General features: G+C 39.3%; 1 protein-coding gene across 7 annotated transcripts in view; it reads right to left on the bottom strand.

Annotated features, from left to right (window-relative positions):
- SAP130 (Sin3A associated protein 130) overlaps positions 1–14,542 on the bottom strand; it is an 83,203-nt gene that overhangs the window by 26,505 nt on the left and 42,156 nt on the right. For 6 of the 7 annotated variants that reach the window (XM_038564815.1, XM_038564814.1, XM_038564818.1 and 3 more), the window contains 2 exons: positions 13,767–13,944; positions 6,324–6,428 (listed from right to left, as the gene is read on the bottom strand). In XM_038564815.1, coding sequence (XP_038420743.1) covers positions 6,324–6,428; positions 13,767–13,944 — 283 coding nt within the window. The remainder of the gene's footprint in view (positions 1–6,323; positions 6,429–13,766; positions 13,945–14,542) is intronic. The other variant, XM_038564816.1, reaches the window with a different exon arrangement.

Genomic DNA, 14,542 nt, shown 5'->3' with positions numbered 1-14,542 from the left:
ATAGCTAGGCACCAAATCCAGAGAGCAACCAGTGCAGACTGGAGGAAGCAGAGGCAAGGCTTCAAGGAGGGAGGGATATAATCGAAAAAAAAAATGGAACTGACAGATCTGCCTGTATTTGGAGGATTTCTCCAGGTTTGGTGGAGAGTCTGAGGATGTATTAGTGACTGACAGAAAAAAAAACTAAGCATACATAAGTAATAGCCTTATAGTACTATGTGCCTTCTTTTGAAATTCAATTTTTAAATTTAACAGTTTTTGGATTTATTTTCTACATCTATTTTCTAATATTTAAATTTTCCTTAATTTTTTTTGAATTGGTAATACATTCACGTTTTAAAAAATGTACTGAGAACTTTCCCTCTCTCCTTTAATTCCCCCATCTCCCCACACCACTCGACTTCAGTATTTCATTGAATCTTAGCTGCCAGTAATTGTACATCAAATTGTGTGCCACTTAAAAATAATATAAATAATATTAATGTGTCCTCAATTTTAAATAACCTATTTGTTTCTGAGATGCTGACATGTATGTTTGATCTTATTTGTCTCATAGTATGTTCTATATGGTTTTTGTTTTATCTTCGCTTCCTTTTTAAAATTTTGCTCACTTTTTCCATTTCTATCTTCTATGTCTATACTGTTTTCTATTTGAATTTGACCTTCATTCTGTGGTTTCTTCTGGATCTTTACTGAGTTCTGTTCCTTCACATGTCATCTGTTTTATGTCCTGTCATTTAGTCTTGGGAGTCTGCATTTTATTTTTGTGTGTTTTCCTCTACTAAGGTGGTACTGACTTAAGTAATTTAAATTCACAGTCAGATTTTTAAAAATAAGCTTCATCTGTCCTGCTTTTCTGGTAAGTGTTCTTACTGAACAAATGAGTATATTTTGTTGCCCTTCTCCTACTTTTTAATTTTAGTTATCTGCACATGAATATTCTTTTATTACTCATCAGTGAATGAGTTGGGCTATTCCTAAAAACAGCAATTTACATGAGATTCCTTTCACTTGGGCGTGGGAAGGTGGGGGGACTGCTCTGATTTCAGCTAGTTATTTTTCACAGTCCAAATGCTCTCTTTAGGTGCCACAGAAACAGACTGCCAATTCCAAGTAAGGCCAGGTGGATGCCTCCCTACGCAGGGCCCTACCTCAACAATCTACCCTGGAACTATACTCAGTTCAAGAAAGACTCTGCATATAGCCCCTCCTCACCCAAGTTACTGCATATATTGCTGCTTTCAAGGAATATACTTTTGTACTTCACAGAGTGCTCTTCACCTGGAGGAATTTTTTTTTCCCCTATGACTTTAAAAGTAACTCCAGTGCTAGCTACTTAAAAAAACAAAAACAAAAACAAAAAAACAACTCTTTAAATAATGAAAGGTAATGTATTAAATTTGTAAAATTTAGTATCTAAATTTGGGAACAATGTGGGGGAAATGAGAACACATTTCATGATGATATAAACAGGTATTGTCATTGGAAATCGCATTTAAACTCTACATGTAATTTAGCCCAGTAACGCTACTTCCAGAAATATATTCCAAAATGTTTTCAAAGGGGTTCAACGATAAACAAAAATATTTATTGCATTAGTTATTACAGTAATAAATGGAAATAACTTAAGCGTTCATTAATGGAGGACTAATTATAGCATCAACACGTCTGAGAATATCACACTGTACAGGAATAGTCTCCTTTTCTAAGTTTTTCATTTTCCCAATCTCCTAAGATGACATGTCCTAACGTATGATCTTCATGCCACCTCTATTCTCAACTTATACTATCAATAGACTTTCCTCCACTCTCTTTTTTTAAATATTTATTTATTTATTTATGAGAGAGAGACAGACAGAGAGACAGAGAGAGAGGCAGAGACATAGGCAGAGAGAGAAGCAGGCTCCTTGTGTGGAGTCTGATGCGGGACTCGATCCCCAGACCCAGGATCATGCCCTGAGCCAAAGGCAGATGTTCAACCACTGAGCCACCCAGGCGTCCTTTTCCTCCACCCTCATGATGCTAAAAAACATATATCTGCTTATAATTCCCAGAACTTAATCATCACCATAGATCTCCATCTTCAATTCTTGAAATGGATCTACTTCAGAATTTTTTATCCAGCTATACACTTGACATCTCCACTTGGCTGTGTCTAGCCACATGAAGATCTCAAAATTTGAAAATATTTAAAACTAAACTCTTAGATTTTTTTCCCTTGTTATTCCCATAGGCTTCCTTACTTCCTATCTGTAGTTGCTGATGCAAAACCTCTTAGCCACTCATTGCCTTCCTCCCCTTCTATCAGAAAATTCTGTCAACTGTACTTTCAATACATATCCAGAATCTGAACTTTTTTTAAAAAAAATATTTATTTATTTGTGAAAGAGAGAGTTCTGTGCACACAGAAGAAGACGGAGAAGCAGACTCCTTGCTGAGCAGGGAACCCGATGCGGGGCTCTATCCCAGGACCCTGAGATCATGACCTGAGCCAAAGGCAGATGCTTAACCGCCTGAGCCACCCAGGTGTCCCCTGAACTCTTTTTAAGACTTTTACTACCTCCATTCTGGTCCAAGCTGCTATGACAGTTTAAGGTTCCATCATCTCTCACTTGGTATCCCTGCTTCCACTTTTGCTTTCTTGCAGTTTATTCCCAGCATGAAGCCAGAGCAATCCTTTTAAAAGTCAAATCATGTCACTTCTTTGGCTTAGCCTCTGATGGCTCTCAGTCTCACTCAGAATAAAATCCAAAGGATTCTGAAAGGCCCACAAAGCCCTACATCATCTGGCCCTCAGTTATATCTCTGAACCATGTTGTGCAACTCTCCCCTTGCTCTATGTTGGTTTCTCTTGATGTTCCTTGTGTGTTCTTAACATACAGGAATTCTTGACTTTGTAGAATACTGATATGTGTGAAGTGTATGTATACATGTGTAACTACATTATACCAATCCCCCAGCTGTCCAAATATCAGTTACCACTGTATATTAACTGTGAGTAGTTACATAAACTTGATGCAACTTTATGCAAACTTTGCAGCTAGCTCCTCATTCCACAAATAACTATGTAACTAACAGATATGCATCACAATCTATGACCAATCACACCACTTCCTTTGAAGTATATTGGTGACTGGTCACTGCACACCTGTTAGTCAGTTTATGCAGATGGTAAATTGTGGATGTGCTGTCTCTTGTTTCCTAGAGATAAATCCAGGTGAAATTTTATAATACTGGATGATAGAGAGTGAAAATAAGCCAACAAAAATGAAAACCCAGGAAAAAACAGTAATTCTGAAAGTAAAACTGGATGTGATTAAAAGGTCTGAAACTTGCAACAACAAAGAGAAGAGAGGATAAGCCCTAGGGCTGTATGAAGATATGGTATGGACCATGTAGAGAGAATCCAATGAATATTAAAAAAAAAAAAAAAAAGGTAAAGTCATCTCATATCATCTTTCAGTTGAAATTACACCAGGAGGGTAGCCTGGGTAGCTCTGCGGTTTAGCGCTGCCTTCAGCCCAGGGCCTGATCCTGGAGACCCGGGATTGAGTCCTGCGTCGGGTTCCCTGCATGGAGCCTGCTTCTCCCTCTGTCTGTATCTCTGCCTCTCTCTCTCTCTCTCTGTCTCTCTCTGTTTCATGATTAAATAAAATCTAAGAAAGAGAAAGAAAGAAAGAAAGAAAGAAAGAAAGAAAGAAAGAAAAGAAAAGAAAAGAAAAGAAAAGAAAAGAAAAGAAAAGAAAAGAAAAGAAAGAAAAGAAAGAAATTACACCAGGTACAGAAAGCCACTACGGTGAAATGCAGTATTTACTTCTATTCTGGATTATTGATTGATTAATTAATCAATCAATCTGAGTCATTCAGGCCGAAGTGTTAAAGTTAGCTGCCACACTGAAAGAAAATGGCTACTTGCGATGCCTGGGTGGCTCAGCGGTTGAGTGTCTGCCTTTGGCCCAGGGCGTGATCCTGGTCTTGGGATCAAGTCCCACGTTGGGTTCCCTGCATGAAGCCTACTTCCCTCTCTGCCTATGTCTGCGCCTCTCTCTCTCTCTGTGTCTCTCATAAATAAATAAATAAAAATCTTTAAAGAAAAAGAAAAAGAAAATAATCTTAGAAAGAAGAGAAAATGGCCACTTATAAGGACAATGAAAAGTAACAACAACAAATCCTTTTCTGGCCAATAAAGGCTGATTTATTCCAAAAGTTAATAAATTAACTCCAATTTGATTAATTAATGTTAAGCTATCTGGTGAAGCCACTAGCACAGTTAAAAGATGCTGTTGTGCAATGTGCATCTGGATTCCATGCATTAGTTAGGGCAGAGGGTTTTGATGAATGGGATGAAGATGTTCCTTGAAGTGATGCTGGCAAAAAGCTTCACATTAAAGGAAATTATCTCTTGGAAATAATTCGCCACCATTGAAAAGACAGGATAAAATGTCAGAAGCAGATCCAAATTTAGAAAAAAGCATGACAATTCACCAACACATGGAAGGATTGTTGTGCTCTTCATTGAGTTATACAATGTGAAGACAGCAAACAATACTCCAACTACTCTTGATTACTTTTTAGAAAGAAATAAAATATTTTTTAAAGATTTTATTTATTTATTCACAAGAGACACAGGCAGAGGGAGAAGCAGGCTCCATGCAGGGAGCCCAATGTGGGACTCGATCCTGGGATTCCAGGATCACGCCCTGGGCTGAAGGCAGGCACTAAACCACTGAGCCACCCAGGGATCCCCCAGAAATAAAACATATTATTTTATTATTTTTTAAGATTTTTTAATGTATTTATTCATGAGAGACAGAGAGAGAGGCAGAGACAAAGGCAGAGGGAGAAGCAGGATCTCTGTGATGCAGGACTGGGATCATGCCCCAAGCCAAAGGCAGAGGCTCAACCACTGAGCTACCCAGGCGCCCCAAAAGAAAAAACATTTTAATTCAGTGTTTCTCATGTTTAAATTACAGTGTACCAAATAAATGTTAGTTTTACTACTTACGGTAACTGACAATGATGAGAGTTTTGAGTATTTTCATAATATTTTAAATGTTTAAATGTTTTTAAACATAAATGTTTTAAATGTTTTTAAAGAATAAGCACAACCCCCACTGCCTAAAATTAAGATAAGTTTTATAGCTTCTCCTTGCATGGTTATTTTTACTTTTCTGCACTAATATGCAAAGTAACAATTGCATGTCTTCCTACATCAAATTCTTAGCTCCTGCTCTTTCCTTGGCCTGATGTAGCTGGACATCAGAGAGCATGTGGCTGTTCCTTCATGCTCTTAAACCTCTGCTCAGAGAAGGCTTTCCAGAAAGCATCTGTCCAGAAAGCATCACTTCTTCCTCCCATTGCTTTACATTTCCTTCAGACTGCCTTCTTTTTCTTCACATATTTATTTCTCCACACCCATTAGAAAGTAAGCTAAAGGAGAACGGACACTTTGTCTTAGTCATTCTACATTCCCAGATTCTAAAATGGTACTAGCACACACAAAGCAATCATAATTTTTTCTTGAATGAAATTTTATGATAAATACATCACCACTGTAAGCTATTACTGATAAAAGTAAGAACTGCAAGATATAGAACAAACTAATCAGCAAAATCCTGTTTTTAAGACTCAATCTATTTACATGTGTACATAAATAAAGATGTGGAAAGATACTTAACAAAAATGTTACCAATCAATATGATTCTGGCTAGTGGTATTGGCAAGGTGGATGGAGAACAGGATAAAGATTTTCATTTTATACTTTAAATATTTTTATATTGTCTCTTTCACAAAGTAACATTACTTGTGAAATTAAAAATAAAGAAAACAGCGTATATTAACTACTGTCATGATGCCATTTTAAAAAAAGACTATTTGAGAGAAAGAGAGTGAGAGCATGAACAGGGAGAGGAGCAGAGTGGGAAAGAATCTCAAGCAGATTCCATGCTGAGCACAAAGACCAATGTAGGGCTCAATCTCATGACCTTGAGGTCATGACCTGAGACCAAACCAAGAATCGGTCACTTAACTGACTGAGCCACCCTGGCACCACCCCATGATGCCATTTTTGATAGCAACAATAACTGTGAGGCAGGCTCTATCCTTAACACTTCAAAGGTACCATTTCATTTAAATATATAAGAAATATCTAAGAATTACTATAAATAGTAATCGGAGAGGCTGAGCAATGTGTCCAGGTCACAGCTAGAAAGGATACAAAAAGATGCACATAGGCAAATTAAGTAAAATTTGTCACATGTTAGACTTTTTCCTCTCTGATTATGTGTAGTTGGAAGCAAGAGTGATAACATTTATGTGCTCACCCTGCAGGCCTAGGTGACCCAGATGTACTCCGCATAGAGCTCTCCACTCGAGGGCTAGCCACTTCAGGAGGCTGAGGAGGAATGAGGGTTTTCCGAACTGCCATTCTGAAAAAGACCAGACAAACCCAGAAAACAACAGTCCGAGGGCATTAAAAGACAGGAAGTACATATTTGCTAGGCATACCTATGGCAAAATGAAAGCACTATATTGGCTAACCCATTTTTTTAAGTGGGTTTCAAAATTTTATCAAAGTAATATAGGTATATTATTGAAAAAGCCAAACTGCACTAAAATGCTTTTAACAAAATATGGCATGTCCCAACCCCATCCCTTCCCCATTTCCTGCCCATCTCTCTTCAGGAAGCAACCACTGTGACTCTTTTAGCTTCTACTTCTAGTATGTCACGTTTCCTTTCTTTTTTTTTTTTTTTTTAAGGGATTTCAGATACTCTATGAAGAATCACGTTTCCTTTCTACTCATTATCAAACTTGGAATCCATATTATGTGTTCATGATTATTATGTCTATGTATTTACACTGACCTAAGTTCCTCAAAGTCAAATAAAAAGAATTGATCAAGTTAATTAGTGTCAACTGGGCCATGCAGTAGAGGCCACATATGGCTCAGACTGAGAACCGCTAGGCTCAGTAATGTGAAGCCGTGAGTAATCATGACATGTTTAGTTCTGGCAGAGTGGTGGGAGCAAATGCTAGACAAGAATGGGTTGAGAGAAAATGGCTAGATCCAGAATATACCATTTTGCAAAGCCTAATTAATGGATCCAGATATTGATCAAGTCTGCTAGGATCTCAAAATGGGAGACCGTCATGTATCATTTTAATTTATAAAGTGATCTTGCCAAAAAAAAAGATATATGAATCTAATCATTAAGTTTTAGATTCAAGTAAAGAGAAAATGTGTGGAGAAGACAAGAACAGCAAAACTACACTACAAGGGTAGTGTGTTGAATTGTGGTCCCTAAAAATATATTCAAGTCCTAATCCTTGTACCTGTGAATGTAAGTTAGAGATCTCAAAGTGAGGTCCTTCTAGCTTTAAGATATGTCCTAAATCCAATGATTGGTATCCTTATTGCAGAAAAGAGAGGGAGATTTTAAGACACAGAGACACAGGGAAAGCCATGTGAATCGGTCATGTGAGATTAGAGGGATGTTTCCCTAAGCCAAAGGTTTGCCAATAGTCACTGGAAGTTAGGAAGTTAGGAAGTTAGGAAGGAGGAAGAGGATTCTCTTTGGGTGCATTCCGAAGGAACTAACTCTTTTTGACATCTTGATTTCACACTTCTAGCCATAGGAATTGTGAGAATAAATCTTTTTTTTTATTTAAGATTTTATTTTTAAGCAACTTCTATTTTTTTTAAATTGGGAATTGATGTCATTTAATTTAATTTTTAAAAGATTTTATTTATTTATTCAAGAGAGACAGAGACAGAGAGAGAGAGAGAGGCAGAGACATAGGCAGAGGGAGAAGCAGGCTCCCTACAAGGAGCCCAATGCAGGACTTGATCCCAGAACACTGGGATCACGCCCTGAGCCAAAGGCAGACTCTCAACAGCTGAGCCATCCAGGTGTCCCTTAAGCAACTTCTATACCTAACTTGGGGCTCGGACTCACAAACCCAAGATTGAGATTTGCGTACTCCACCATGAGATTTGCGTACTCCACCAACTGAGCCAGCCAGGCACCTCTGTTAGAATAGATTTCTGTTGTTTTAAGCCACCAGATTTGTAGCTCTAGGAAACTAATACAATGTGGATGCAATTGATAAAATCCAGGAAGAGAAAGGGAAAAGTCTACAGGACAAAGGATCAAGTTTCTTCAACAAATAAATTGCAAGGAAAAAAGATGAAGGAAACCTATAGAAGAGTCTTAGGAGACATATCAACTGATCACAATGTGGGTACCTTATCAGAATATTGATTCAAATAACTTAAAAACAAAAATTTGTGACATTTGAGACCACTGGAAATTTGAACGAGTAGGTATTTGAGATTACAAGATTATTCTATTTTTTAGTAAGTCCCTCAATACACACATGCTGAAATATATACAAATGAAATGACGTGGCTGTCTGGGATTTGGTTCAAAATATGGTAGAAAGGAGTGGGTAGGCAGGTAGATTAAACAAAACTGGCCATGAGCTGATAAACTGATAACTGAAATTGAATGATGGGTATGGGTATACCTTCATAAGTTCAAAATTTTAATTTGTTTAAAGTTTTCCATAATAAAAAGTAAAAAAATAAACAACTCTACCAACTCTACTAACTCCCCAAAAGCAAAGAAAATAATCAAACCTAATGAGATACACCACTATATATCCACAGAATAACCAAACTTAAAGAATGTCAGTAACAAGTGTTGGTGATGAATGCAATGATCCCCACCTGCTGCTTAGACTGTACAGGGGTATAAACAAGTATAGCTTACAACTCAGCAGATCCCCTCCTACATATGTAACAAATGCCATTTACCTATGTATCAAAGGTCATACACAAAAAACATTCAGGATCACATTATGGCCCCAAGCTGGAATCAACCCATAGATCTATGCATAAACTATGGTATTGTTATACAATGGCATTTACTATAGCAATAAAAAATTACAATCACATGCAATAACATGGATGAATTGTACTTTAAGCCCAGGGAAGGAAGGTGGAATCACACAAAAACATATAATACATAATTCAATAGAAGTTCAAAAAGAGGCAAAGCAAAGTGAAAGGGTCAAAAGAAAAACTGGTTACTTTTGGGAGAAAGTGTTGGTAATATCGTTTTTCTTGACCTAGATAGTAGGTGTATGCTGTGTTCACCTGTGCTAATTACACCATACATGCATTATCTTTGCAGTTTTCCATACCTCAGTGAAAGTGCTGAGAGAGAAAGAAACTGAAAGAAAAACTGGAGTTAGCAAATATATGTAACTCCTTTATTTTCTTTGCAAATAGGAACAAAAAAATGGGGTAGGTAGTGAAGCAATGTGGCTCAACAGAAGGGTTTTAGGATGGAAGAAATGACAGCATGTGTATGCTTTCTATGTGTATCAAGAAAAGGCTAAGTAAGTAGGAGAGAGGGAGAAGAGCTACAGCACTGTTCTCAGCAGGCTACAAAAGCTGAGGTCAGCGAAGCACCGAGAGTCCATCCAGAGTAACAGGTGAGATGAGTAGAGCATGGGATACAGAGGGTGGCAGGTAAGGAGATGTAAGAGCTAGAGTTTGTGGAAGTTCTCTTTTGGGTGTTTCCATTTTTCTCAAAAGGTAGGGAACAAGTTCATCAGCTAGTAACGAATGTGGATGAGGAAGGGTGGTTTTGAGAGGAGCAGAGGTAAAACAGCTGGTTCTGATGAGATGAAGGTGGGGGACAAGGAAGTGGGGGCTGTATGCAAGGAAGTGATTGTAATGGACTACGAAAGCCAAGTCAGAGAAAGCAGAGAAAGGCCATCCATGAAAAGCAGTGAGGAATAATGCAAAAGTGGTAGCATCAGTGGACTGAAGTTTCCCCGGTGAGTACCCCTGGAGTTGCAATATCCCTCCGGGGTGGTGAGAAGACAGAAGGTAGGCTGTGGGACACTGGAGGACAGAAGAGGTCAGAGAAGGCTTGAGTATGTGCTTATGGTATGTGCTGCTGATAGATGGAGAAGGACAGGGAAGCATTCAAACAACTCAGAAGCCAGAGAGCTGGGCAATCATTTCGGACACAATGACAGCTGGACGTTAGGGACCTTATGAAGGACATACAAACATATCTGCAAGTCAAACTGGAATCTGATTGAGCCTCTTGAGTGGCCCTGACCAACAAGGTAGCCTCTACCCATATGGGGCATCTAAGCATTTAAATGATAGCAAGTGTACCTAAGAGCAAAATTTTTAATGGTAATCTGATTTAGTTATTTGAAAACTTTTCAGTGTGCCTGGAATAACGTGGCTATGTGAAAGTATTTTTTCAACTGCAAATTTTATGAAATTGGAGTACAGACTGAGCACTTTCCAAGAGGGATGGCCTGAAAATAGCAGTAAGGCAAAAAGAGGACATCAACTCCACCATCAGGCCCAGTGACAGAAGAATGGGGAGGAGAGACAGTCACTACCATGGAGACAGTGCAGGAGCTGAGACCCTGGGGGAGAGCCAGGTGCTAGTTAAAGAAGGCAGGCACACAGGGGTTGGTGACAGTCAGTGACAAATGAGAACAGTGTGTCCCATGGAGGAGGCAGCAGCCAGACTAACCCTGTGACCTCAAGCCTTTCAAGTCCACAATAAAATGAGCATCATCCAGTGGGAAATATGCAGACACTCTACAAGGGTCTTTCTGGAAGAAGAAATGTGAATGTGTTCCTAGAGAAATGCAGACTACAGGGGGAAATCACGACCAGGACTGGGATCAAGGGAAATGCAGGCACTTGTATCTGTGATGGGGTGTGTTAGCTGATGGTTTGTTTTGGAAAGCACTTTGACAATATCTGTCAAAATTAAAAATGTACACACCCCTTGATCCAGAGTTTCCTCCTCCTGAAATTGTCCTAAAAGCTACTATGAGTCCAAAAGGGCCATGGAGGATAATGTCTGTACTGGCAATATTTGTTAAGAGCGAAAAATGAAAAACAACCCAAATGGTTTATCAGTAAGGCAGTGATTACATACGTATACGATGGCCTATCTTTATACTGAAATACTATGTGTTCATTAAAGAAAAGAAAGTAGATCTATATGTAACGATAAGAAAAGATGTCTACTTTGTATGAAGAGAAAAAGCAAACTGTAAGATCATGAGTAATATTCCATTTTTCTAGAAAATGTTAAATACATAAAAAGAATTATGTTATCACCAAAAAAAAAAAAAAAGAAGGCAGGCACACTCAAAGAGGAAGAATACAGGGAATTCTCATGATGACAGACTCAACTATGGGGGCACAGCAGAAGGGTTATAGGGAGACAACAAAGTGTAAGAGAACAGGGAAGATCTTTAAGATCTTTTATCTCCAAGGTTGTGAAATTTCAAGATGTTTATCTTGGTGCTGGGGTATTTGTGTCCACAGCATCTACTGTGCTGGGCATTTCATGGTTATTTAAAATCAGGAAACTCATGCCCTTCACGTTTAGAAACTTTCTAAGAATTGTTTTTAAGTGATCTTCATCTTCTCTGATCACCTGCTGAAACTCCATTATTTAGAGGCTCTCCTCAACTGGTACTTTTAATGTTCTTTTCTGTTTCCTATCTTTTTGCTTTTTTACTCTATTTTCGAGAGATTTCCTCAACTGTATTCTCCAACTCTTCTGAGCTCAATTTCTGCTTTCGTAGTTTAAATGTCAGGACACACTCTTATTGTTTTCCAAATGTTCCTTTTGTACAATACTGCCTTCCTGTTTCATGAATATATCTTTTTTTGTCCTGTGAAGACAGCATTCATAGTTTTGGTCTTTACTTGCTTTTACTTTTATTCTCATTGTCTAGCCTCTGTATCTTCCAGGCTGTTTTCCAGTATGTCTTATGGTTTATATCTTGCATTGTTAGAAGGCCCCTCAGATACCTGGTTATCCTTGGATGTGTGTTCATGATTGTGAGTGGGGAACTAACACTGGTGGAAATTCTGAGCTTGAGGAAGAGAGGGAGAGAAAGGTGGGGAGGGGCAGAGGAACAGGGACAGAAAGTGTCTTAAGCAGGCTCCATGCCCAGTGCAGAGCCCAATGCGGGGCTCGATCTCACAACCTGAGATCATGGCCTGAGCCAAAATCCAGAGTTGGATACTTAACTGGGCCATCCACGTACCCCAGCCCTTGTCTATTTTAATTTTCACTGTAAGGTGATCTGATTCCTGATCTTATGAAATCCCTAGTGTTGGGATCTTTGCATCTTTCCCCCTGGGCTGGACAATCCCAGAAAGAAAGTGGAGTCTTCATCTCACTTTTTGCCTATAGCATTCAAATGCCAGGGTTCTGCCAGCTAAAAAGGGAGAAGAGGACTAGGGAGTCTCAGTACTCTGCAAATCTGTTTCTGGTAAAAGACTCTTGGCCCACCCTTTGCTGATTGATCCCAACGCACCATCTGGGAGAGTTTAATCCCCCTCCCGGCTGGTTGCAAGCTGGGGTTGGAAGGAGCAGTGTACAACAAAGTACGGACAGAGAAGGGGATGCAGGGCTCTAATCTTCTCAAACAGATTTCAACTCAGCTTCCTTCTACCCCTTGTCCTTCCCATTCCTGGTCCTTCTGAAGACTCAGCAATTTCAGTGAGGATGCCTCTCAATGTTCTCCATACACTTAACATTCAGCTTTCTCAGAGCTAAGTGAGTGATCACTCACCTACCTGCTTTCCAGCTTCAGAGTTTGGCTGCTGTTGCCTTCTCCTATTCTCCCCATATCTGTGTGTCTATATCTTTACAGAAAGCCTCTTTGCTAAAAGTTCTATAGGGTTTTGAGGGGACAAGAAATTTAGAAGTGTGTGTTCAACCTGCCATGTTAAGTATGAGCTTTGCCTTGCATTTTCATTGATAAGGTTCCTTTGCCACAGACTGACTTATCTTTAAAAGAGACTCTGGTGGGCAGCCCGGGTGGCTCAGCAGATTAGCACCACTTTCGGTCCAGGGCGTGATCCCAGAGACCTGGGATCGAGTCCCACGTCGGGCTCCCTGCATGGAGCCTGCTTCTCCCTCTGCCTGTGTCTCTGCCTCTCTTTCTCTCTCTGTGTCTCTCATGAATAAATAAATAAAATCTTTAAAAAAAAAGAGAGACTCAGGTGGAGGCAAAGCTCTGCACATCTGGAAACCCTATACAGATGCAGCAGCTTATGTTCTTGCTATGCTTTAACCTTTACTGTCTTCTACTGTTGATGCACATTAGCTCAGTAGAGTCACAGAACTCTGCTCTCTAAAGTGTGACTGCCCATCTTCCACCTCTCAAGTTTTTAAGTTTCAGAGCATAGCATATATCTTCTTGCCCATGACCCACACCAACTCAGAGATTCTCTGGCAACACAGGGCACTCCTGTCACTGAATATGACCCTTATACTTAATACACCTGGGGTACTGCTTGCTCTGAGCAACAGTCATGTCGGCCGATGAGGAAAAAAATACACAGTACACATTAATGTGCTTACCTAGACAAGCCTGAAGGGTATGTTAGAAGCTACTCAGAAAGTCTGGAATTAAACTCCCCAAACTAAAGAGAACTCCTAAAGGAGTATCCGACAACTACTTATAAAATGACCCTCCACAGGCTCATGGATTCTGACTGTCCTATAGTCTTTGCTGGGTAAGGCTCTACTGAATAAGCCTGCGTTCAAGTTATTTTGAAAGAGATTAAAAAATGCCACAGAAGATGAGAGATTATATATAGAGTTTGCTACCAGCACTGGAGGAGTGCCTACTGTTTCTACTAATTACATCCAGAACTAGAGGTGTCGTGCAGCATTACTGGATCTACCTACCCATCTGTGGCAGGTTTCTTCCGGAGGATACTGGGCCGGGGGGATGAACCCTGGGCAGGAGCGCTGCTGCCAGCACTCTGGCTGTGTGTCGGCACCACAGTTGTTGGTGCTGGAGCAGCGCTGAACGGATTGCTGATAGGGTTGGCTACAATTGTGGCTCCGTCTGCCAACACCACGGCTGGAGGACAGGGAGGGGGTGGGAGAGAACAATGAAGAAAAGGACACAAAAGAAACATTACTAAAATGTCACTTAAGACAAAAACAATTAGACTACCAGAATTAGAGTGCCCGTGTTAGGACTGTCCAGTTTCAAGAAGGGAAGGGATGAACACAATGTTCATCTGCCTAAAAGCAGATGGCAAAGTGAGAGAGGTTACTAAGTCTACTGATGCATGATCAGTAACCATTTCTCTTTGCTTTATAATCATAATTACTAAAACATCAGATAAGATAAAGTACGTAGCATATTTCAAGAAATAATTTAGTTTTTGTGAAATATCATTGCCTCTCAACACCTAAAAAGGATACCAACAATCCTTAAAAATGATACATTAATTTTACAGCTTCATATACAACTCCAAAAAAAATCTTAAACAGAATGAGAACACTGTAATAAGGTGAATTTGCTCTCTCAACTTTATGGAGTGCTTTAACACATGCAAACGCATATTTGGCTGTTTATGTATATATTTCTTAATGTTTACAATGACTCTGACAGATAAATTACAAGCAATTCATGTTAAAAAAGGGAAATTAAGGCACAGAGAAATTAATCG

Source organism: Canis lupus, chromosome 19 (assembly GCF_011100685.1).
Source record: "Canis lupus familiaris isolate Mischka breed German Shepherd chromosome 19, alternate assembly UU_Cfam_GSD_1.0, whole genome shotgun sequence".
NCBI classification, from domain to species: domain Eukaryota; kingdom Metazoa; phylum Chordata; class Mammalia; order Carnivora; family Canidae; genus Canis; species Canis lupus.
The sequence above is the reverse complement of the archived record's forward strand: the minus strand, read 5'-3'. Positions and strand labels throughout refer to the sequence as shown.